The sequence below is a fragment of the Podarcis vaucheri genome (assembly GCF_965113315.1).
Source record: "Podarcis vaucheri genome assembly, chromosome: 3".
NCBI classification, from domain to species: Eukaryota; Metazoa; Chordata; class Lepidosauria; order Squamata; family Lacertidae; genus Podarcis; species Podarcis vaucheri.
This window is the reverse complement of record NC_138761.1, coordinates 68,602,601-68,629,313: the sequence shown is the minus strand read 5'-3', so window position 1 is coordinate 68,629,313 and position 26,713 is coordinate 68,602,601. Positions and strand designations below refer to the sequence as shown.

At 41.4% G+C, this 26,713-nt stretch overlaps 1 protein-coding gene across 6 annotated transcripts in view; it reads left to right on the top strand.

Moving 5' to 3' along the window:
* Window positions 1-26,713, top strand: part of NKAIN2 (sodium/potassium transporting ATPase interacting 2) — a gene marked incomplete at its 3' end in the record, with an annotated part of 446,592 nt that overhangs the window by 343,609 nt on the left and 76,270 nt on the right. For all 6 annotated transcript variants that reach the window (XM_082216183.1, XM_082216182.1, XM_082216180.1 and 3 more), the window contains one exon: window positions 13,771-13,971. In XM_082216183.1, coding sequence (XP_082072309.1) covers window positions 13,771-13,971 — 201 coding nt within the window. The remainder of the gene's footprint in view (window positions 1-13,770; window positions 13,972-26,713) is intronic.

Sequence of the window (26,713 nt, the reverse complement as noted above, 5' to 3'; positions counted from 1 at the left end):
AAGGATTTTATTTCTCATGCCTTTGGAAAAGCAGATCCCTGTAAGGTCATCAGTATCTGCTTGTGCGTTTTTTTGGGTCTGAACTTCAAATCCCATTCAGAGTTTCCCTGGAGCTGTCTACTGAGCACAAATCCTGTTCCAGGTATTCTAAGGTCCAAAAAGGGATCCCAGCTGTGTATCTTAATCTTCCCATTATCTCACCCTGGGGACCCCTCAGAGATGACTCCTCATCCCCTTAACTGTCTTTGTCAAAGTGTGATGGAGCTCCTTGTAGTTGTGACCTCTCCAGCTGCCTTTCTAAGGTAACATTTTGGCTGCCCTCATTCTCTCTTGGATCAGGAATCCACTTGAAGGCAGTGAACTAGCTTCACACTTCTAATTGCACATCTTCAGCCCTGTATTGGGAAAATTTTAATGTCTGATGTTTTCCAGTCTTTTATATATGCTGTAAAGGAACGCGGGTGGTACTGTGGGTAAAACCTCAGTGCCTAGGACTTGCCGATCGTATGGTCGGCGGTTCAAATCCCCATGGCGGGGTGAGCTCCCGTTGTTCGGTCCCAGCTCCTGCCCACCTAGCAGTTCGAAAGCACCCTTAAGTGCAAGTAGATAAATAGGTACCGCTTTATAGCGGGAAGGTAAATGGCGTTTCCGTGTGCCGCGCTGGTTCAGGCTCGCCAGAGCAGCTTCGTCACACTGGCCACGTGACCCGGAAGTGTCCTCGGACGGCGCCGGCTCCCGGCCTCTAGAGTAAGATGAGCGCACAACCCTAGAGTCGGTCACGACTGGCCTTCGGGCAGGGGTACCTTTACCTTTTTTTATATGCTGTAAGCCTCCCAGAGTGGCTAGGAAAAGCCAGACGGATGGGGTATAAATAAACATTTATTATTATTATTATTAGTAGTAGTAGTAGCCTTGCCTCCTTCCTCTTGACAATGTATGCAGTGGCGTAGCGTGGGGGGTGCAGGGGGGGCCGGCCGCACCGGGCGCAACATCTGGGGGTTAGGGTTAGGGGGCACAAATCCACGGGTTAGGGGCGCAAATCCATGGTTTAGGGGGCGCAAATTACTTGCCTTGCCCCGGGTGCTGACAACCCACGCTACGCCACTGAATGTATGGGCAATATCTGCACCTTAATCTCCCTTCAAATCACCTGTTCTTTGCTAGGAGGCTGTCTGGCAATCCTTTTTGTTTGCTGTTTGTTTTTCCTACAGAGCCAAAGGTCCTTTTCATAGTTAGGCACCTTTCATAGGCAGTGTTTCATAGCACACAGTGGTTTTTTAATAGTTTCTTTGCCAATGGATATGCAAGCATAACTAATACATGAATTCAAATATGCATGTCCTGTGGCATGGCTTAATTTTTAAATATAAGGTATGGAGTCAATTTTATCTGAAAATCATACTTGGGTCCTCTTACATGAAAGCTCTTCCTCTATCCAAGGAATAATTGACTTTTTTTTTAGTGAGAAAACAGTGGCATTCTGTGTAATGACACACTTTCCTAAATATGTTCTCTATAAGACCTATTGTGATGAAAACAGCAAGGTTAAAAATTGCAGCCCTGCCAAGTCAAAATGTCACCAGCTTCCATTGCTGCTAAGAAGACCCACCAACCTAATTGCTGTCATTGGTGAACACACAAATTGGACTTCTAAAGTGGGTGTGCTGATATGAGTGAAGACAGTCCTTTGGTAACCCAGTCCCAAATCATCTAGTGTTTTAAAAGTCAATACCAGCACTATAACTTGGACCCTGAAACACACTTGTAACCAGCACAACTAGTGCAAGACAGGTGTCATGTTTCAACCACCTAGGCTGAGCAGCCACATTTTGCACCAGTTAAAGATTCTAAATCATCTTTAAAGGAGCCTGTGCAGAGCATGTTATAGCAGTCCAGTCTGGTGTGACAAGTTGCTGAGAGGTCTGGGAGAGCCAATAGTATTCCAGTGTCATTTACCCTTGCTCCATCCTTCCCTGGTATAAGGCATCCACCAGGGCAACCAAAGCTAGTTCCTTCCTGAACCAGCCTGGACTGGACTGGATCCAAACAAGGTACATGTCACTGCAGGAGCCAATTCATTAGCAATATCATATACAATTCATTGCAAGGAAATTAACATTCTATCACTTATTCTCAGTAATAGTTATGGTGCTTGTGCATTGTTTGTTGGAATGTTGCATTTCCTTTATTGGATAAACGTATATTCTTTTCATGAAATCTATATTTCACCACATTCTGTTAAACTACCAGCAGTATACTATTAATTCTGCTACTTTGAGTTCACTTTTCCTAATGTTTTACAAGATTCTGAATTCTCTGAAGAAAGGGAGGAAGGAAGCTCTCAATATCATTTTCCCCAGCCAGAGCCCTATTGAATAAGACCAGCTTTCCAATTCAGAGTAATAAAAGCATCGATCTTCTAGCTCTCTGACACAGTAGTCCCTCTAATTCTGCATTAGCACTAAACACAAACAAAAAATTTAGTATAAGAAGCCCCAGGAGACAGTTCAACCACATTTCTGCATTTCCCAAGGCCAAATCAGCTACGGAAAACTTAATTTAAGAAACTGACACAGACACCACAGTTAGAATGGTAAATCTGCCGTCTGCCAGATACCGAAATAAAGTTTTCAATCACTGATTCAGCCTTCAGAAATAGGGAGTTTGGTTTCTAGCTGCCTCTCCAGGAAGTCATTCTTAATTAAAGTTCATTGCTTTTAGTGCTGAAAGGTATCTATCTGGAAGGACTTCGGGGAGTGAGGGCTGGTGGCTGAACAGCTTTTTCTTTCATGGACTCAGTTGATTAAAAAACTGGGATACAGAAAATGCTGCTTTAGAAGCTTCATTGTAAAGATAATGGAAGCCCTTCTGTGCCATTGGGTGTGCCATTTAGTGGGGAGAAGCTGTGTAGAAGGAGGCTGCTGGGCCGCCATAGCAAGGAAGATGAGAAGACTTCCAAAACTCATTCCCCAAGCTGTGTGACCTATCAAGATGCCTTTGCACACTTGCTTCTGGATGTTACGTTTTATGGATCGAGAGGATGGAAGCAAAGTTCATTGACTTTCTCCCTTTCCTAGGGATGGGGTAGAAATTCAATTCAGTTTGCATTTAAAAGTGATCTTACTTAACTAGCACTTTTCGAAACAATGCAGGAATGGAAATACAGCAATTATTCAAAACATGAACTTTATGTATATATTAGAGTAAAGTGTCTGTAAAAATGCACATAGTCAAAATATACAGAAATATTAGAGGAAACTGATTTGCAAAGAAAAATGTGTGTATTAGGCAAAATTACACAAAAATGTGTACATTAAAAGTAATTTGCACTAAAATGCTGATAAATTTCATAATATGTTGTTTTTTAAAAAAATAAACATATGTAGAAATGAATTTTAGAATGAATTTTAGAATGGAAAATGAGAAACTGAAAAGAAGCAAAATTGACATATTCTCCCAATCTTACCCTTTGCTTAAATAGCTGCAAATTTGAGTGGACTTCTAAGTATTCATCTAAGAGAGTTTCCAAGCAAGAACACATAAAGAGCTGAAACAGTCCAGGTTTGTGGCTTCATTCTAGTTGAGCTACATTTTCACTGCCTACAGGAGTGGTTGAAAGGGCTGTATCTACAAAACTGGACAAGTCAGAGAGCAAATTTCTTCTCACATCACTGGATGACTGGATGTACTTGGCAGCCTTCTGTATTTCCCAGTACTGCCAGATTTGGGGGGCATGTCTCTGTTCTATAACAACTAACAGAACTAAGCAATGAATCATGGTTCTGCATCATTCATGTTTCTGCTATATTGCTTGATTTATCTATATTTGATACCTGTACTCTTGACCCAATGGAAGCAGAATGTGTGAACTTGATCCACTGAAAAGGCCTTGGCTTATGGCTATGGGAGGTAATATGAAAAATCTGTCTGTGGTGATGGAGTCTTCAAAGAATATAGCAAATTCCCAGTGGATTCAGGTCTCTAATGGCTGTAGAAGACCTTGGGTGATGAACACGCATGTGTGAATCACACCAAGAAATTTGCATAGTAGTGACAGACTGTGGGAAGGTCAAAACCACCACAATCAAAGATCCACTGTTTTCAATGAGACTTTAAACATCAGGACATATCAAAAGGCTTCTGAGTACTCGCCAGCAGGGCCTTAGAACTGTAGTCCTGCTGGAAAGTCCTGTCAAGTTCTTGCTGGGATCACAGTGCTGACCAGGACTATCTTTTCTCTAATGCAGAGCCCTGAGTCTACAGTGGAGTACTTTTGCACATTGACTGCTCCTTTGCGCCTATGCATCAACATCCTCCATTGAAGTTCATAGGGCTGCACATTTGAAAATTGGCCATCTGTGTCAGTAATAAATCATAAGAACATACAGCCTGTTAGACCAGCCGATAGCTCGTCTAGTCCAGCATCCTGTTCCAACAGTGGCCAACCAGATGCCTGTTGAACCTCTTTTGAGCACAAGGGCACTCTCATTTCCTGTGGTTTCCAGCAACTGACATTCAGAAGCATACTTCCTCTGACCATGGAGCAGAGCGTATCATGGCTAGTAGTCATTGATAAGACTTATCACTGGATTGAACAAAGGGTTTGTAACCTTGAAAGACCTCAGTCTCAGAGTCATGTGTTCAGAATTGTTTAAATTAATGGACCTTCAACAGAGCTAGAGTTTATATCATACAGTGATGATTAGATTTCAGTTGTGTAGTAGAAGTGAATAGCACATAAATTGTGGTCCCCTGGTGGAGCCCCTATGGCCTGCCGGTATACATGCAAAGAATACTAAAATATTAGGTGGGCCTTGATCTATTCACCAATATACTTCTCATGTTCTTAAAAAGATCCTGGGCGTTTATGCCTTAACTTTTAAGAGATTGTCTGTATGCGTTCTTGGTTTGTGAATTTAAAACACATTGGCAAATCGCATTGATCCTAATAAAAAAGAAAAAATGGGGACCATAAAAGACTGAAGCCAGTTCATGTGTTCATTCCAGGCCATGGTCTTCCCCCTTCTATTTTTTTCCACAGCCAAAGCTGCCAGCAGGCTATGCACAAATGAGGATTTGTGGATCAAGGCCAGTTATGTGGGTTCAACAATACCGTACCCTGTAACAAAGTGTTTATCCAAACATCTGCTTTTCTGAATGTTTAGAATCTACATTTTCTCCAATCGCACAAATGAAAATATACAGCATCCAGACCTGTGCTTGGAAACGTGGCACATTTGAATGTGTCTTTTTAATTTTAATGACACATTAAAAATTTAAATAGTTACATTCTTTGTCTCTGCCCTTGAATTTATCACATCCAGGTGGAAGCTCAAGATTATTATTATTTTCTTAAATGACCATAAATATTTAGGTGGCTTTTGCCATCCTTCAGCAGCAGCACAGAGGATGATTGTGACATGTTCGCAATGTTAGCTTTTTGGTGCTGCATTTTTAAGCCTCCATTGACCTTTTATTTTCTACAGTAATTGCAATATTTCTCCAGACTGTTTGGACAATGCCCAGAGGATAGGAAGAATCACAGATCCAAGGTTTTTCAGAAGAGTGGGTGGATGGGCTTGCAAAGTTTCTGTTTATAATTAGCAAGTCATGGGTAGAGAGAGAGCGCATCTTTTTTTAAAAAAAATCCACTTAATTGTTTACTACTTTCTGCAACATGCACAGTATTTAGGAATGCCAGTTCTTTCTACCTAAAACTCTACCTATCCAGATAGGAGACCCCACAACAACTCATAGTGCCATGCCATTCTGACTTGGTGTGGCTACAGTGGAGACAGAACTGGCTATAGGCATTCAGATGGTTCAGAGGGGATGGGAGCATGAAGAGAAAGCATCAAGTGGAGCACCCACCTCAAATAAACCGAGGCTCTGCTCTTACAGGTTTCATGGCTCAACTCTGAAGACCTGTTGTTGCTTAGTCGTTTAGTCGTGTCCGACTCTTCGTGACCCCATGGACCAGAGCACGCCAGGCACTGCTGTCTTCCACTGCCTCCCGCAGTTTGGTCAAACTCATGCTGGTAGCTTCAAGAACACTGTTCAACCATCTCGTCCTCTGTCGTCCCCTTCTCCTTGTGCCCTCCATCTTTCCCAACATCGGGGTCTTTTCCAGGGAGTCTTCTCTTCTCATGAGGTGGCCAAAGTATTGGAGCCTCAGCTTCACAATCTGTCCTTCCAGTGAACACTCAGGGCTGATTTCCTTCAGAATGGAGAGGTTTTATCTTCTTGCAGTCCATGGGACTCTCAAGAGTCTCCTCCAGCACCATAATTCAAAAGCATCAATTCTTCGGCGATCAGCCTTCTTTATAGAATCATAGAGTTTGAATAGACCACAAGGGCCATCGAGTCCAACCCCCTGCCAAGCAGGAAACACCATCAGAGCACTCCTGACATATGGTTGTCAAGCCTCTGCTTAAAGACCTCCAGCTCTCACTTCCACACATCACTACTGGGAAAACCATAGCTTTAACTATATGGATCTTTGTTGACAAGGTGATGTCTCTGCTTTTTAGGATGCTGTCTAGGTTTGTCATTGCTTTTCTGAAGACCTAAAGGAAGGGAAAACCTGACGTCCTTTGGGACCAAAGTAGCAACAGCCTCTGTATTTCAAGCAGGAGGCTGGAGGCTGGAGCTGAGGAAGGCTGTCTGGATCGAAGCGCCTCCTGGATCGAAGCGCCTGTCTGTGCTGGATCGAAGCACCTCCTGCTACACTCTTAATGACCTGCAGCCCGTCCTAAAGTACGTTGAGAGTGGCAGTGTGAAGCCCCTGCCCCTCTTAACAAGCACCAACAAGGAGAAAGAAGTTCCCTGATGCCCTGAAAAAATCTCAATTGCCTCACAACCTTGCTTACTCTAAGGTTCTCCTATTAAACTTCCTATTAAACTTTCATGAACATTGGGTTTTATTCCCACCACTCCCTGTTTTCCCTTAGGGAAACTGGTTTCTTCTCTTTTGTGGGCCATTGGAGTCAAGGCCCTAATGTCACCTGGGTCCCAGCCACAATCTGCCTTCAGCCCCACAGTAATTGAAAGCAGGAACCAGATCAACAAATCCCTTCCAGTCCCATGAAGTAAATCCTTGCTACTCTGCAATATGTTGGGGTGCTGGTTCAGTTCCAATAGAAATGACACTCCTGTATGGAAGGAGAGATCAAATACTTGCCAACATGTCTTGGCACAAAGAATGTCAAGGTATGTGCAGTTTTGAATCCAAAAGTCACGAGTCAAGTCCTTCTTCTCTCAGTGCAAAAAGCTCAGCTCTAAGGCATTTATAGTATCATAACTAATAAATTGTGTGTTAATAATTGAACTGAGTGCCTTGAGAGAGTATTTGCAGATCAGCTTTATCACATCAACTAAGAATAAAGGTCTTCGAGACTTGGCTGCTGGGCTGGCAATGCCTAGAATCTCTCTGTTTATACATCAGTAAATACAAAATTTGAGTATTGTGCTTGCAAAGTTCGCTCTCAGTCATGGCCGGCATATAATGACTTTTTGTTTCACCTAACTGCCATTCTGAAGCTGGTAAGATTTTCCTAGAAAGATATATGCTGTGACTCACTGTGAAGCATACAATCCCTCCTTTAGATTAATGTAGTTCCAACCTTGAAATAGGATGAAAATAATGTGCTGAGGTCCCACTGTTCTCACCATGGGCTATACTCCTGCACTGGTTTTCTCCCTGGCCTCTTGCCATAGTGGATGTTTCAGCGGCCAGTGAACCAACCTATTTTCATGAAGGTTTCCTGGGACTCTTCTTTTTTGTACACTTGCTTCTTACCCACCCAGAATGCACTTTAAGTCAGAGTTGGAGAACTCACATGCTTGAGTATTCTATAGTGCACATTTTTATCTTTAATACAGTTGTAACCTCTTTCAATTATTTATTAACTCTTTATAAAATATTGATGAAATGGAGCCTTGCCACAAAGCAATTTGCCATCTTGGCTGTTGTTAAGATATTTCACATATTAACTGAAGCAAATGTCAAGTGCAGGGAGCCAAGCAACCACTGCACACACTTTTTTATTTTAAATTCACTTAACAACTAACTGTAGATTTATTTATTTGTATTTTATCCTTCTCTGCTCTTCTGTTGGCTAACCACATTGCTTATAACAAAACTGAGGCCTTTAGAAGTGCACCAAATCAGAGATTCGTACCTGAGTTGGATTAAACAGGCTGTGGGTGAACCTTTATATTGAACTGTATTCTAGGGCACATCACCTTTTTCCTAGTTATCACACAGCAACCACTTTCTTGTGTCTATTTCTAAAGATACGTGCAGTAGCAAGAGCTGTGTTCTGCCACTCCCTTCTAGCAGACACTTGTCATAGCATCAGTGGCGTAGCGTGGGTTGTCAGCACCCGGGGCAAGGCAAGTAATTTGCACCCCCTAACCCATGGATTTTAGCAGGGGGCAGAGAGCTGCGAGTGCCCCCCAGATGTTGCGCCCGGTGCAGCCGGCCCCCCCTGCACCCCCCACACTACGCCACTGCATAGCATGGCCCAGGGGCCAAAGCCATCACTCTTAATCCCTGGACCAGGCCACACCCCGCACTGGCCCTGCTTTGAACACTCCTTGAGTCTTATTACTTGGCTAGAAAATACTTTTCGCTTACTGCTTTATAGTATTTTGAAATCACTTCAAGATGTTTCATAGGAACTGATTTAATAATACTAATACTAATAAATACAAACAAGCCTACTGCACAAAGGTGTCCTGAATCCCTGGCCTACCTGGCAGCTAGTCAGTATGCCTAGTCCAAAGTCTGAGGTTCAATCCACACAAGCAAAGTCCAAAGACACAGTCCAGGGTCAATCCAAGAAGCCAGGTCTGATGTCCAACAGTCAAGATACAATCCAGAGTCAAACCCAAAGCACAGTTTCTGTAGAGATCCAGGAAAATCCAAGTCAAAGTCCATCAACATGGGCAGTTGAGCAGACGCAGCGCCTCAGCTCTGTTTCCTTTCTGTACTTTGCATGCTGATTGCAGCATCTGGGTTTGACCCTTACCTGCTCCAGCTGAGGAATCACACAATTCCTCCCAGGGCTTGCAAACCCCACCTGGCTAGCTAGGACCTGGGCTGTGCGTCCTTGCCTTGCCTCAGCCTCCTAGAGCGCCCGTCCTGCTGATCCCTATGCCTCAGAACCCGCTGTGTTTGTGGGGACAGGGGCCTCTCTGGCTCTGGGTCCTGTGGCTCTGGATCCTGTGCACTTACCGCCATCGCCTTTTCATCCTCTGTCACCCCATGAGCACTTCCTTCCCCATCCCCTGCTTGCCCCGGTGTGTTCCAGTCCCAGCTATACCCCTCACCAGGATCCTCTTCCTCCTGTCCATCGTCCTGCAGGTACATGGCAAAAGGTGACTTGTTGCTTCTGGTCCTGTCCACCACTAGGATACTGGCCTCAGAAGGTTACCTAGAAAGAAATGCAGCCCTCATGTTGAAAAATGTCCCCCGCCCCTATGTTTTAATGTAGGAAGTGTGGTGGTGCAGTTCCATAAGCTAGACAGTTAACTGGCATTTTACATTTTCATTTTAAGCAGAGTATGAAAACTGTTCTCCTTTCATATGATAAGGGACCAACTGCCATGTTCTATGCTGCTAGAGATTTTAAGGGAGTTCAATGCAACATATCAAGAGATATTCTCTCCACAAAGAGATGTTCCTCATAGCAACATGTCAATTCATGCCCTAGTCGGGCTCAGCTAGTATTCAATTGCCCAATGGTTAATCTAGTCTTGAATGAAAGAGCAGAATTCACGTTGTTAAATTTATTGTGGCATGTAGAGCGAAATGAGATGACATATCATGGCAGAAAATTGGAGCTGAGTTGATATAGTTTTCTTAGTTTCACGTTTGCTTTTATTGTTGAGAAGCACATCTGTTTTCCAGGGTGTTTTCAGCAGTTCCCAGAAATTAAATCTAGTTTTTATTTAATTTGTGGACACTAGAAGAAAATGTTCAAAAACTCCTCAATACCGTTTTTAAGAATTGTGCTGTCCTTGAACTAGCTCACAGGGAAGTTGTACAATCTCTTAGGCTGTCAGACCAAGTCTAAGGAAGCATAGTTCTAAGGAATTTAAGCAAAATCCCTTTTTATACTCCCTGTATCGCCTTCTCTCCCCAGCATATATGCTGAATAGCCGCTGCCCCCGGCCCTAACAACAATTTCACAATCAATATAAAGGGTTTGTTCATTTAGGTCAGGGAACTTCATCGGGTTTGGCCAGACATACTCAGGAATTGTACAGTTCCCTTACTCCAAAGATCCACGAGCTTTCCTGAATTGTGGGCAAAATTAGAAGCAGCACAGTACTTGGAGCTTTAAAAATAAGCTTTTGTGGCTTTTTTCCAGTGCTTTTGTGAATGACTCTTACAAAAATCGGAGAAACAGTTCCATTTTCTTAATATTTGCTTAGCTGTTCAAAACTGCTTCCCATCATTGACTAAGCAAATTCCATCTTGAAACTCGGCAAACAATTCAGTTCAGCTCTACAAGACATGCATTTTTGTGTTTGATACAAGTTGGAATCACTGCAGGGCAGGAACGAATTGTTTTGGTGAGGGACTTACAGTGTGAGGGAAATATAGTGTTTACTGGATCAACTTACCCACTTGCCTGTTGACACTATCAAAGATTTATGATTAGTTACTATCTAGTTTCAACTGTTCCAACATTAGCTGTTCATCTGACATGAACTTGTCTCATCTAATACGTGATTCTTCTTGGTTGTGACTTTGTTTGAACCTGAGGGGTGTGTGTGTGTGTGTGTGTGTGTGTGTAACCAGCAGTCATCTCTGCAGGATGATTTTTCAACAGAATGATTGGCAAACACCCTATGCTGCTCTATCAGTATCTCTTACAGAAAATCAAGGGCACTATTTCTATATGGATTGCTTTCCAACTGGGCTGGGGAAGAAAGTCAGTTCAGGTTGCATCGAAAAGCTAGCCCAGGGGTCTGCAACCCGTGGCTCCAGAGCCGCATGTGGCTCTTTTACACCTTTGCCGCGGCTCCGGGGCAGATACTAGCAAGGGGAGGGGGCGCATTGTGCGCCCCGACACTCCCCACTGTGGTGGGCGCTGTACTGGCTGTGACGTCGCATGGGGGCGGTGCGTGCGTTAGTCACGCACCAACCCGACGTCACCTTCCTGCCCGCCCACTACATTGTAAGGGGCATGTACGCTGGTCACTGCATAGAAAGGGGGCGTGTACGCTGGTCACTGTTTTGAAGGGGAGTGACGAACACACACACACAAAAAGGTAACTTGTTAATTTAACGTTTATTTCTATGAGGAGGAGTAATTCTGAGGGATCAAACAAAGAAATAATAAAAAAGTGACAAAAAAGTTATTTTTATAATGACGAGTTTTGCGGCTCCCAGTTTTTCTTTCTTCGGAAACGGGTCCAAGTGGCTCTTTTTGTCTTAAAGGTTGCAGACCCTGGGCTAGCCTAACCAAATTTGAACCTTCCAAAACAACACATGAACCAAAACAGAGCCATCCATTGAAAGGCACACTTTTCCAGCTGTTGCAAAGCACTTCTACAGCCAAGTAACTTATTTTTAAGAATCATATACTTGGGTAAAGTGTGCATGCATTTGTTCATGAAAATAGCATACAATAAAAATGCATTATATGTGAGGAAATTGATTAGCAAAACTTGTGTAGTAGGCAAAAAATGCAGACAAAATGTGGCTATTAAGATAAATTTGCACTAAAATGCTGGTTTGTTTTCCTGAAGACTTTTTAAAAAATCACAAACTGATGAGGAAATGTGGAAAACAGAACCAGAGACTGGAAACTGAGAGAAACCAAAACTGACAGATTTGACCATGTCTACTTCCAGAGGATGGGTGGGGAATCAGATCACAGGTGTTTAAAATTACAGTTTCTAAGCTAGAATTCATGAGAGGAGGCATGCCTAGATAAATTCTTTCTTTAAAAAAAAATATGTTACATTCTCACAGGCAGGCCACTTGTGAAGTTGTCTAAGCAAACCATGTTTCTAAGAATCCATCTTGTGCCTTTCCATTGAAATAAACCCATACCTAACCCATTTAGAATCATCTTTTGCCACATTAAGAATGCCAAGCAAGACACATTTTTGTATATCACCCCCACTCCTGTTTCTCACTTGGACAGAATGCTAAATCTACTTTAATACACTCATTTTCATTAGCAGGGCTTTCAAATATCATCAGGATTTACAAAAGACTGACTATATTCATAGGCAATAAATAAAACTTGCACAGATGTAGCTCTGTGTCCTGAAGAGGAAGCAACTGTTTGTTGAACTGAGATTATAAATTCATCCTCAACATGAATGCTAGTAAGAATACAATATTGACATGCCAAATGTGTATCAACACTTCCTGTTAAGTTCTACAGCTTCAAGGCAGCTGTTTCCCTGGCAGTCTTTGAAACACAGATGTTAAACAGAAAACATACGGCAACTACTCAAGGCAGGGTGGGAGAGGTCCCTTGCTATTATTGCAGACATTTTTAGAGTCCACTCAAAATTCATTCAGCCTGTGGTATGCACAGCCGTGTTTTAAGCAACACCTATATTAATAGTATGCACAACAGTGGTATAAAACAGTACAGTTGTAATAGTGGTGTTTCATCTTACATTTTGATGCTCCAGAATAATAGATGTGAACAATAATAAATTAATCCACTGGTTTTTGTGCTTTAGTACCAGTTGTTTTCTTTAGTTACTAATAAGTTGAGCCTAATCTGTGCCCTCAGCATACTTGTACTACCTAGAAGCGATCTGCACTGTTAGAATTGACAGCATCAATTGCTTGTTGGGTGTTGCAGGGAGTGAAAGCTTGTTTCAGTGATCAGTGGAATCTGAGGAGACAGCACTGATCTCTTGGGGCTGTGAAGAGCAGCAGCAGAGGTGCTGCCTTCTGCTGCATTGAAGTTCCCTTGATCAGTGCTCTCCCCCCCCAAAAAAAAAAATCTTAACTTGATTTGCAAAATGTTAATGATAAAAATAGTGGGATTGTCTGCATGATATGTGGGATTGATTGGGCTCAGAGAGGGCATTTGTGACGTGAGGCTTTGCCTTTCCTCTGCATGACTGAGCACATGTGCTGGTTCTCTTTCTCTGGATATTCCTTTCTACTGAATGTGCCAGCTGGTGGCAGACTTTCTTTTCACTGAAAATACATGAGACAGCCACGGTGCCTTGGGAAATAGCTTTCGGCAAAAAGTGTTGCCTTGTGAAGGGTTAGGAAAATAATAAAACGGAGCTGGGTATAAACATTTTTATGGAAGCAGAAGGGGAAAAGACAAGAGCCTGGTGTGATTACAATGTCACATGTATTATACATATATTTTAAGGACATAAGAAGAACCCTGTTGGATCAGGCCAAAAACACACCTAGTCCAGCTTCATGTTCTCACAGTGGCCAAAGAGATGCCTATGAGATGCCTACAAGCAGGACATGAGCACAACAGCACTCTCCCCTCTTGTAATTCTCAGAAACTGACATTCAGAGGCACAGCTGCCAGTGGACACATTTATCAATGTGCCATCCTCTTTGGAGCATAAATGGAATGGAAACAATTCAAATTCCAAATTCAGATTCAATTTTTATTTGAGTGTCATGAGTGAATGAGACTTTGAACCCCATACTTCATTCAGCTCTCATGCTTCTTCTTAATGGATCTATGTAGATGCCTGTTCTTTCTAAAAGAAAATTGGACCTTGGTCCATAATCCTTCTTCTTCTTCTTGACAGGAAACAGATCTTATACTGACCTTCAATATCTCAATGCACCGTTCTTGGTGGATGGAGAATGGGCCGGGCTGCACAGTGACATCTGTGACCCCAGCCCCAGACTGGGCACCAGAGGACCATCGCTACATCACTGTCTCAGGTTGTGTTCTTGAATACCAATATATAGAAGTGGCTCACAGTTCCCTACAGATCTTTCTTGCAGTAAGTATCCAATTATCTACTCTTTCAGCACCCTTTTGTGTAGTATATCCCAACAGAGTACAATGTAACTATACAGCTAGATAGGCATGGTTTAAACAATCATTAAGTTTTAAGCAACTGTTTTCAGTATGAATCACATTCTTAAAGGATTATTGGTTAGTTGGCATCCGTCTGTCTCAGGAGACAATGGAGGAGTGCACCTTTAGGGGTGAAGTAAAATTGTTGAAAAGTTACAGTGCCTGCTGTGACTGTAGAGACTGATATGAGAAAGACATGTTTTGTTGCAGCTGGGGCAGATGAAGGCATCTGGTTGTGCTGCTGTGGATGCACCAAGGCATTTCTTCTCTCTGCACTCCTCCCAGTGGTTATTTGTCCTCTGGTCACTGCTATGGATTCACAACCTTACTTCCTGTCTCCAGGCACTACATTCTAATATTAATAGAGGGTGAAAAGTTAAGCAGTGTACTTCAGAATAACTGTAAACTATAGGTCTGGAATGCAAGCCTGAGGGTGCTATGTACACATTCCACACAACATTTGCGTATTACTACAAAATTATCACCAAAATGAATGCAACCCACTAGACAGTTAATTGACACCTGCCAAGTATGTGAGAAACTCTCTCCTGCCAAGCTTTGTGGTCTATCTGTGCAATCCTATGTTGGTTTATTCAGTTTTACTTGAGTTCATGAACTTGGTGCCTAGTAAATGTGTATATAATGTAGCATGGATGGCATAGCAGTTGTGTGCCCAACAACGATGGCAAATAGCAACTGAGGGAGGGGTTACACTGGAATCCAATGTCTTGTCTCTGCCTTGCTATTCATATGTGGACCAAGTAGAATCAGTGTGTTGGAAAGATTTCCTGCAGGCTTTTTTATTTGCATCTAGTGTTTCTATCATCTCTGTTTTTGCAGATAGGCGATACCTAAATGAAGTAATCCACATATATGTCCTTCAGTTCTAATATACCAAATTTCCCCTAGTTACTTTCTTTGGTTTAGAATGACCACAAATCATTCTCGGTTTCGTGGTACACTTCACTTGGTTCAAAATGATGGATTCTTCTTTCTTTCTTTGGCTCCTCTGTTTGACCAAAACAAATGTCTGAGGTATGAGCTGGTTTGGTGATAAAAGTATATTAACTCATGTTGCTCTATACATTAAAATGTCCTCATTCACTTAATGGCTATTGATTTTGCCCTCCTGTTTCAAAGTCACCATTTCATTTTCAAATCCCTTGAGTTAACAAATATAATTCCATCAAAATAAAAGAATCTTAGTTGAGATATCTTCATTACACATTTCAAGTCCTGAACAATGGCCTTATAAAAAATAGACAAAACAAAAAAATATTTTAAAAACCATCATTGTATGACATTTTCTTGTTGGCATCTACCTGTCTTGGGAGACAATGAAGGAGTGTGCCTTTGGGGAGTGAAGTCAAGCTTTGGAAGGTTACAGCGCTTGCTGTGACTGTAGAGACTTGATGCAGGAGAGACATACTTTGTTGCAGCTGGGGCAGATGAAGGCATCCGGTTGTGGTGCTGCACATGCAGCATGGCATTTCTTCTCTCTATGCCCCCCCCCTCGTAGTCATTCCTCCCCTGGTCACTGTTACGGGTTCATGACCTGTTTGTCTCCACGCACTGCAGTCATCTGCAAGCCAGCCTTCTTGTCATGTTTGCAGACATCTTTCTTTTTGAAGTGTGCTTTTTAAAGAATGCCTGTGTTTTGGTTTGCATATTGTTTCTTAAACTGCAAATTAGGTAGGTTTGTCTGCAAATACAAACCAAATTGAATTCCCTCCCTAACACTACTCTCTATATCCTTACGATGGCATGCAGCAGTTGTAGGATGAGAAAATGGAGGATTAAAACATTTACTTACTTTGTCCGTGTTTGTTTGCCTGTTGTGTGATTTGTGCTATTTCTTCACATTCTTATCAATAATTTCTAGACCAAACAGAAGGAATTTTCATCCACTGTTTGGTTACCACTCTCCTACACTGCAACAGTAGTGTTTGGCTGGGTGGATTATACAAATATATGGCAGATGGGCATAGGTCACAAACATGTATAATTTTGTATCCTTCACTCCAAGTGATTTATTTTATGTTAAAATAAGACAAGCCACCTAATATTTGCAAAGCACAATCTATTGTTTTTATAAATCAGAGATTTATCATTGACTCTAGTAGGAAGAAAATCACACCTACAAACTGTTTTTACACAGAAATAATAATAATAATAATAATAATAATAATAATAATAATTATTATTATTATTATTATTATTATTATTATTATTATTATTACTGCCCTTCATCTGAGGATCACAGGGCAGCTTACAGTGTGTGTGTGTGTGTGTGTGTGTGTGTGTGTGTGTGTGTGTGTGTGTCTATATTTTGTATATGTTTCAACATTATCCTTTTGTAGGAAAACGGAAATCATTTTTATGGGAATTATTTCCAGTTTACCGTTCAGTTCTACCAGACTAAAGGGATGAAGGTGAATGAAAACTGCAAAGGGCCCAGTGGCTGTGTGTAGGGGTGGATGGATCTGTCAATTGTTTCTTTCATTGTTCCTGCCTTGATTTTAGTTTGCCACATGGCTGCCTTGGAGACATGGCGTAACACAAAGTGGCTGCCAGATCTAAAAGGGCAGAAAAGGAAACAGGACCACAAAATGGAGCAGATATGCCCCTCATCAACTCCATCCCACCACCAGTGGGGGGAAGGGCACTTATATCAACTGCCACCACTGTTGCTCACAGTTGACAAGCACTTTACACCTCTGTTCAGTTCTTGGTGTCCAGTCCTGCCATCCAATGAAATGTGGGCATTTATAAAGGTGTGTGTTTAATGTAGGAAACACTGGGCCACTGCAAATAGGAACTGAGCAGGAAGAGTGAACATTCTCTCATGCACTGTGAATTTTGGAGGGGATATTTATTGAGACCTTTCACAGGTGCCATAGTAAGTTCTCCTGGGCACACTGGCACCCATGGACACTGTGTTGGAAACCTTGTCCTAATATGTGTATTTTTGTACACATTGTTTGGTTTGAGAACTGCATCACAAAATTCAGAGAATGTGAATTTTGAAGGATGGCTGCATTTCTGTTCGTGTATTGTTTCAGGGAGCGTGAACAAGGTAGGGTCACATGAAAATGCAAACCAAACCAAATTCCTGATCCACCCGTAGCTGTGACAGATGGATCTTATGTGTAACTTGTGTACTGAACTCCACTGACTCCCTTTTCGTGCTACAGGTCTCTGTCATACACACTTCCTACAGGGGATAAAATAAGCAAAAGATAATTCAGTCAGTAGAGCATGAGACTTTTAATCTCAGGGTTGTGAGTTTGAGCCCCACATTGGGGAAAAGATTCTGCAATGCAGGAGGTTGGACCCTTGTGGTCCCATCCAGTTCCATGATTCTATTTGCAAACAACAGTCCTAAATTGCACTAATTGAACCAAAGAAAAATTATTTATCAGCTGCCCTTCAGGTGCTCCCTCTTCTCTAAATGCAAATGTAAATAAAGGTGCTACATATGCTACTAAGCATAATTCAACAGTACTATAACAGAAAAAATGAGCAAAAGTCCTTCCTTCATATACTGTAAATACATCATCACTAACAACTTAAATACAACCAACTACAATAATTTATATAAAGGCTGGCCATTTCCATATTGATCCTGCTGAGTGCCTTCCTATATAACATGCTATGTATTGACCACAATTTCTCTTTGCTTGCACTGAAACTAACGTAATACACTGCAAGAATTATCACGGTACCATTACTAACTTTCCTTTCTGTTTAAAAAACAAATCCCGTAATCAAGTTAGCTATTCTAGAGCTTTACAGTAAGTGCTTGCCTTTCAGGACCGCATAATTAATTTTAGGGCTGAGATGAGTATTTGGGACCTTGTAGTTTCGGTGTGCAAAGGGGGCCTAATATGTTTCTCCTAAGTCCTGCAAAAATTCAGATTCTTACTGTAAAAGGATCAAGCATCTGCAGCCTCAGGGCTATTTTTGCCCGTATTCTGAATTACCTTTGTTTACCTTTGAATATTACAAACTCTTTTTTTTAAATGATTTTATTAAGGTTTCAAAGAAAAAAAATTACATGAATTAAAAAAAGAAGAAAAAGAAAGACAAAAATAAAAATAAAAGAGAAAATACAAAATACAAAAAAGATAAAAAAACACTTAAAAAATACATCAGTCTTTCCATACCTTACATTCATTTCCTTGTTTCCCTGACCTCCTCACACCTCCCTTTTTTGTATTCCAATTCAGTTAATTAATTCAGCAATTTCTTTCCCTCTTTGTTTTTATCTTAGTCCTTTAACATAATATATTATAACTTTGGATTCTCACCTGTTAACAATCCATTTTTACATACACCTTTATAACATTGCTGCTTAAACCACTTAACTTCATTCTGACATCATTCTAACATTCATTAATTTTGCAATATTTCTGTAAATAGTCTTTAAATTTCTTCCAATCTTCTTCCACCGACTCTTCTCCCTGGTCTCGGATTCTGCCAGTCATTTCCGCCAATTCCATGTAGTCCATCACCTTCATCTGCCATTCTTCCAGAGTGGGTAGATCTTGTGTCTGAATATTACAAACTCTTATTGTGATGACATTACCATAACTAGAAGGGCTGTTTTCAGACAAAAAGCAACAGCTGATTGGAGCTGCAAAGAGGTCAGCCATTGGGATGGTGCTGGTTGAATGCAAGTGTTGCAGCAGTGTGGGCTGCATAGGTTATGTGCTGAAGATACACTTTTTCACCACCTTTTGTACTTCTCCTGAAAAGTCACTCAAACGTACCCACACTATGCATTTAAGGTGCATTTATGGCACATTCGAAGCACATGACTTCACCCCAAGAATTCTGGGAAGTGTGGGATGTTAAAGGTGCTGGGAATTGTAGCCCTGTGAGGCATTAACCAGCAGCAAGACCAGACCCAAAGGCAGACTGCAGTGGAGCCAAGTAATATCTTTAGAAGGACACAGATTCTCATTTCAGAATCATTACCTTATGTTCACACTTGCAGAGAAATTTCTAGAAGACCTAGTGGTTTTTAAGAATCCTAGTTTCAAATCAAGTAGTTTTTAAAATGCAGGTTATGCAGCTCTAAGATCAGCAAGACAGATCAGCCAAATAAAACAGGGCAAGCAGTGCGACACTGAATGTACTTTAACAAACAGCTGTTTACTGATTGTGGCAGATGTTATGGGCATTGTCATCTGGATCAATTCGTTATAGGCTAAATGGTGGAGTGGTCAGTGTTTCCTTGTAGTGGTGGGGTCCTTTTTAGATCTAGGTCCCTTCCAGCTCTTTGATTCTAGGACTTTGAACACTGCTGGCACTTCTGAGCACTGGCTCAGATCAGAACAAAAAGCTATGGCTACAGTTTTAAGCAAGGGCACAATTTCCCCCACAAACTAAGGAGCCAATTCGGTAGAGCCAGTGGGGAAAGAGGAAGAAATGTGACCTGAAGTCAAATGCAACTTGCCAGTAAAATGAGAGATATCCTATTCTTTTTTCTCAGGTCTAAACAAGAAGTTCCAAGGCTCAGATTTATTAGTCCCTAACTTTGGGACCTTTACTCCAATCTCTGGTTGGGACTAGGCACTAAAGTAGAAGTGAAGACAGCCACATATGGCTGGCTGGAAGACAAACTTGCTCCCTTCCCTCTTAGTGTCCCAGCCATGAAGGGCATGCTCTTAGTTATGAAGAGTGCCTAGGTTTGGTTTGGTTTTTGAAACCCTGTTTGACTAGGTATTGCTCCCATTTCATTGCATTGTGTCTTTTGCTCTGAATATTTTGCTGTATGCAAATGAGAAAAGAGTCAGATTTGTCAGAACTTCAGCTCCAGTGCCTGAACCACTTAAAATCAAGTTTATGATGAATGTCAGTATGGTTACTTTCTGTTAACCCTTCTCAGAACAGCCAAAGACCTCTAGCATCCAGATGGTGAGAGTGGGGGCAGGGTGGGTGTGACAATTGTAGATTTCTCTTTCGCTAGAAGAAATTTTCATTATACTTCTGTCAATCAAACACTGCAAGAGGTTTTCAAACAGCAGGTGCTATCTATATATCCTTGGCTCACATCCTGCTGAAATGAGTGGCTTTCATGCCAACTTTTATAAGGAACATGTACATATTACATATCTGCAGCTTACAAGTGAACGTTCATCTTGAAGAATTTTCTTACAATGTATTGAAGAGAACCCACCAAGGCTTTCTGTGAATCAACAGACTGGCAATAATTTGTCATGTTAAATGAACCAAGATCTTTTGTAATCAAGTTTGGGCTCACTGGGCATGGTGGAGAAAAAGAACCTTATTTGATTAAGATGGAGCTCTTAGCTAGGTCAATACAATTCTTTTATTATTATTTTTTTAAAAAAGCAGAACTATTGATTCTAACTGATATAGATAGGTGCCATAGAAACACTAGTCCTTAAGTCACGAACAAGTGAAATTAGTAGAAGGGAAGAAGGGTTTGAGCAGCCCCCCACTGATAATGTAATAACACCGTCATGTCTTATTAGCAAAGAAGTGACCAGCTTTAGGCTGCTGTGACATTGCCTCAGAGCATGGTATATTCCTGAGAGTCTGCTTCACAGTAATATTAAGGAACACCTCATTAGGGGCGGAAGTACTGAAAAAGAAGCTTCTTTTTTACCTAGCCGCATTAATGCATTGTTTATCAGGTCTGATTTACCTAGTCACCACAAGCCCTTCCTTTTTAAAGGGAATTTCATATACAAAACCTGCCCTTGATCTTTTACAAAGAATTTTTATTTTAAATTGGGTTTGATGGAAACTATATGGAATAATTCAACACTTTTGTCAGCTTCGCAATGAATTCCATGCCTTGGGCTCAGGGAGACTAATCCTGGACTGTTATCATTTTATCTTGCAGCTCATCATTACTATAATGCACTTGCCAAATGACTTTCATGATGATGGATTGGCTGTATTAGGAAGGAGGGCATTTATATTGCAAGGGCCCTTGGGAAAGTACAGAATGGTGCCTTGCACCTACCTATAGAAACTCAGTGAGGGCTTCACTTCACTTAGTTGTGCTTCCCATGTACTTCCCATTACCTCCAGCAACCAGAGATGGAACCTGGCATCTTTACACAGTTCAAGAAAAGTATAATAATAATAATAATAATAATAATAATAATAATAATGCAAGTGCACCTGCTTTTTGTGCTTCTTGGAAAATATATGAATAGTGAAATCACACTTATTGAGATGTGCTAGTTCCCCATCCACTCATTACTATGAATGTCTCCAAATGTGGGTGCACAAATCACTAGCATATCAATTTTGCATACTTCCGGTGTAATGTGCAAAGCTGTCCCTTGTCATGCATGTTTATGAATGAAAATGCTGCATGTATTATATAGAGGCAGGTTTGGGGGTAGAGTGAATGGTAGAGAGCAAAAATAATTATGGTTCTCATATTACTTTCTCTGAGAGATGCTTTTATTAAGCCCAAGTGCAGATTCTGTGGATAGCAGCTAATGGATTAAAAATTGTGGAAGTTTAAGATGCAATTAGAAAACCACTTACTATGGAGCAGTCCCAAAGGCATTCCACAATAAGTAGTTTTGGTAATGGTGAGAGTAAATAATCAGCTCCTGACTATGTGGTTTCAGGACTGCAGTATAAGTGGGAATAAGAATTGCAAAGTTGGAGCCTCTAACATAATGAAATACCTTGTGGAAGTATTAACCACAAAAGATGCACAGTCTTTACTTTCCCTTTTGGCTTCTTACCAAATAATTTGGGCCACTCCTTTGTAGATATGTGTACATAAAAGATAGGGTGTTGGACCAGGGTTCAAATCCCAACTCAGCCATGAGGTTCACTAGATAACTTGGGGCCATTTCACTGTCTCTCAACCCTACCTGCTTCACAGGGCTAGTGTGATAGTAAAAGTAGCATAGGGGCAAGAAAGCTCATACTTTTTTATTCTCTCTTTCCCAATCCAGTTCCTGTGGGGGAGCGGAATCTCAGGGGGGTCAATACTGAAGGATTAGGTAGGAAAGCTGCTGAGGGAAAAGGAAATTGCCCCAAATAGTACAGAAATACCTCGCACAGGCAGAACTTGCCTCTTCTTCAGCAGTCTCCCCTTTTCAAGAGAGTCCCCCCAAATGCCCAGAGAGCTTTGTCAGAGGATACATATAGCTAAAGGCAGGAGTGGATGAGAAAGTCTCCTTGCATGATCTTCCTTCCACTTGCACTACTTGGGATGCAAACTTTATGGGGCATAGAGTATGGGCATGATTTTGATTTCTCTCTCTCTGATAAGTAAGAAAAATAATAACTTAGTGGTGCAGTCAGAAGTGGCTAGCCTGGGGGGACGGAACTGCAACACTAGCTTCCCAGAATCAGGGTTATTATTAAATCTCTATTCCTCCCTTCATCCAAAGATCACATGGCATTTTATAATATGAGAGTTTCTGCAACTTACTAGGTGAAGAAGTCGGGACACTATGGGCACAACAGCAGAAACAATCCTGCACTGCACCCCATCACCCTTCCTGCTTCCTCAACCCTCTCCTAGGAAGTGGCAGTTCCATTGCTGCCAGGAAGCTAGTCTTGCCCCTCTGCTGTAACAGGTTAGCCATTTCTGAATGTAGTGATTAGAGCGCTAGACAAAGACCAGAGAGACCAAGATCAAATACCCATACTGCAACGAAGTCACTGGTGAGTCACTCTTTCAGCCTAATCTACATCCAGGGCCACCTTGAGGCCCTTTGGGGGTGGGAGGCAGGATATAAATATTATTTAATTAATTAATAACAGAGAGAGCTGTACCTTACAGTCACCAGAATATGTTGCTGAAAGGGGGTCCATGGTGCAATTTGCTCTGGCACCTAGGAGCAATCATCACATGAAACCATGTAACGATAAAACAGTACCATGAGTTGCGGTACACCCATGACTGCAATGGGTGGTGGTGAGAATAAACTCACAGTGTCTATTCACTGATCAATGCAGCACCTGAATGTTATGGCAGGATGGCAGTAAATTCATGGGATTGCTGCTGGCTTTGCATGAGGGTCATGTCTCATTTCTACAAAAGGGGTAAGTTTGACTAACATCTATGCGAACCTTCGTCGTTTTTGTTATAGGCTCTCAGGACCTGTCTTTAAAAGTATTTTTTTTTTTTTAATGTTCTGCAGGCTTCAGTGAATTATCATCAGCTAGTTACTAGATTTTCATCTGGTCTGCACTGTAGCATTGGAGTCTGCCTTTTCTCATGTCACTCACTGCGCCTTCTCACTCAGGCATTCCTTCATTCTGCCTCTGCTGCTAGAAAAAGGCAGCGGCAGGCAGCTTGAAGTGAGCAGCTGTCCTCAAACAAAGAAGGTAGAAATGGAGGAAGGGCTGTCGAATCCATAACAATAAGCACATCATGACATAATTACAGTAAATCTCCAGAGTGATCTTTATGCACATAACGCCATATGTTTTCAGAAGAGGAGATGTGCCAGTGTGTGTATTATAGTGGAATGTAAGCATCTTTTAACAATATTCCTGGTAGTGCTGAATTGATTTTTTTTTTTAATCCAGGAAAGTAGCGTATATGTGATGAGAGAACAAATCAGTTAAGTAAGCTGTAGGTAAAATTTTAATAATGATTTTTTTAAGACTGAAGGGCATAAAAAGACAAGAGGAAATGATTGGCAGACATAATAAATATTGTCCAGTACAGATCAACAATTTAACCCTTCTGAGCACTCATAAGTAATCATTTTTCTGGTACTTTTGTAATATCCTTTCATTAGGTTATGCCACTATGCTATAACAACAGTTATGGGAACAATTCTTTATCACTGGTATTTTCATTTCACAGATCAAGAACTTATTGTCACTCATCCAAATACTCTCAGTTCTTGTTTTTATTTGCATGTGGTATATTTACTCCAAAAGGCAGCACAAATTGGATCCACTTTATTCTTATCAACACTGTGTGTGAGAGTGACTCAAAATATTTGATCAGAATTTGAAGCTAGTTCACCCTGGTCCAAGTCCACAATACTATCCTTAATGCCACTGTGTTGCAAATGCTTTGTCACAGAAAAGCTCAAAGTTTTCAGGCACACAACAACTTTTGCAAATTCCTCGGATAGAAAGCATCCTTTATTGACAGAAAACTGTCAAGGTTCTTATCAGGGGATGATTAGCTGCTTGTGCTTAAAATGGTGCCCCTTCAGAGTTTGTGCGGCCCCACAAACCTCTGTGTGTGACAGAGCTCCTCAGACATGTCTGCTCTAGTCACTGTTAGAGTCCGACAGTGGCTGTTTGCGGAAACGCCTCCAACAAAGAAGTTCCTTAACGGAAACACGTCTCCTGGACTCACGACGTGACAGCTTCCGACGAAGCATGGGTCTCCCTGCAATTGCTTCTGACACCTCCCCACTATTTTCACTGGACGTGTCTCTCACCCCTTTCTCCCCCCTGCTTCCTGCCTGCGCTGCTGCATCTCTCTCAGTATCCCTGAGATCCTCCTCCAGAGACCCCGCGCTCCCCCTGCTGGTCCCTGCTTTGGCTGTTGAGTCTCTCCCAGTCTCTGGGAGCCCTATCACCTCCTTTCCCTCTGATGTCAGTTCCCTGACAGTTCTTCACATACAAAAACTGGATTGGGAGGAAACAAGGAATTTGTGCCAACTTTGGGGGAGAACCACCCCATATTCTAAGTCATGGAACCTGCTCAAAGTCATTCAGTGAATTCCTAGTTGAAGGGGCATATTTGGATCTTCTCTACCAGAGTGGGGAAACATTTTTTTTTCTTGCCAAAAGCCACATTCCCTTGGAGGTGATTTGTTTGGGGCTGTATGTTATTAGAGGCATTAATTTAAAAAGGGCATTGTTGTTCAGCATCTTTGGGGTTTATTCTCTGTTTTTATCATTTCCACTGGATGCTTCAAGGTGGGGGGGGCTGCATGCCAGCAGGAAGCGGAACCAAAAGTGGGTAGGGACCCAGTCTCTTTTCAGTCTCTTACGGCCACCCCATTCTCTCTCACTCTGTCACTTGCTCTCCCACTTCTTCCTACCTGGCATGCGGGGGGGGGGATGTTCTTCCCAGAGGTCTGACTCATTGCATCCAGAGGGCTTTTACTTTTTCCTTCATCTATTTCAGATTTCCCATTTCCCCTCTTTCTTTCCCTCCTCCACTCTCCAAGCTTCCCATCTCCCTGCGTGAAATTAGGTCAAGGGCTACATGTTGCCCTGAGTTCACTGGTTAGTCACCCATGCTTTATACATTGTATGACCCAGGTTACAAATGCCAATTCAATGTCCTTCTAACAATACATATAATAGATGTTTCACTGTTCGTTTTTTTCAATGTCTTTGTTTGACTTTGAGTCGGTTAACAGTATTAAATGCTCCTACATACAAAGCACTTGTCAATATATGCAATAGCTTGTGGTCCATCAAAGATTAATAAACTGCACTTTCCATTCCTGCTTCAGGAAAGAACATAGTCTTCTGAAGATTCAAACAGGATGGTATTTTGTTTTTTTGTTTTTAAATATGGGTGGAACAGCTTAAAAGCCAATTGATATTTTCAGTATTAGCTGGTTAGACTACCCTGTTTTTCAGAAGATAAACAGCCTAATGTCCATTAGAAAGAAGCTGGCAGTGGACCTAAGTGGTAACAAATCACAGATCAGCCAGCTAAAGTTCAGTGACTCCAAAGGTTTACAAACTTCAGTTTTCAGGAATCAATGTTCTTTTTAGTTGGAGTGTTTATATTTGATATAGAGCTGCCCTAAATCAAGAGGCAACATCATTCCATCTCTTTTCCCTTATTCCAGAATTTTTAGAATCATGCTAGTCTGAAATGCATACATACAGTATTTGTTATACTGAACCATCACAATGTGAATGTTTTTTTCTTATTTAAAACCAAGATGCCAGACTTGCTGTTGGGTAGTATAAATCCTAAATGCTACAAGAGCCTATGATCCTACAAGCTTAGTGCATCTTAGATTTCCTACTCCCATTCTTCTTTGCCAATCTTTTCACTTTCTTAAAATTCATGTTTCAGATTTCCTTGAATAATCATTTCCTGAAAAGCTGGGCATAGCTGTCTTTCCCAGTTGTCTGTGATAGCACATTAATGATTTTCACAAGAAAAAGTGTTTTGGCTTAACACAATTATTCCTATGTTTTCATCATGACGAAATGAAATAAATCCTGAGACTGACTCTGACATGACATTTTAAAGGCACAGAGTTTGCTCCATTATCTGTAAAACAGTGAATGCAGGTGTCATCCAGTGTCTATAAATGTAACCCGAAAAGCAGCACTTTAGTCTATTCAAGCCATATACTGCAGTTCTAGAAGGAAGTTACCAGGATTAGTGAAACTATACCCATCAAAATCACTGAAGTACAAAGTTGCAACTTAAGTTCTGTTGTTTCCTGGGCACTTTGCTAATCAAAAGGTCCACCACCAGGTTCAGAATGCTTGAGAACAAAAGCCCACATTTGATCTCAACGTCCTTTGTGGTTGCATAATAAGAACAGGTGTAGGAGTGGATTAAGATGAGTTTTCCTTTGGGGGCAGGTTAGAAGCAATTTCAACTTTTAGCTGTATCTTATGATGATTTAAGAGAACTTTTGAAGTCAGGTTATAAAGTCAGAGAAATCACCCTTTCAAAAGTTTTGTAATTCCTACTTGGG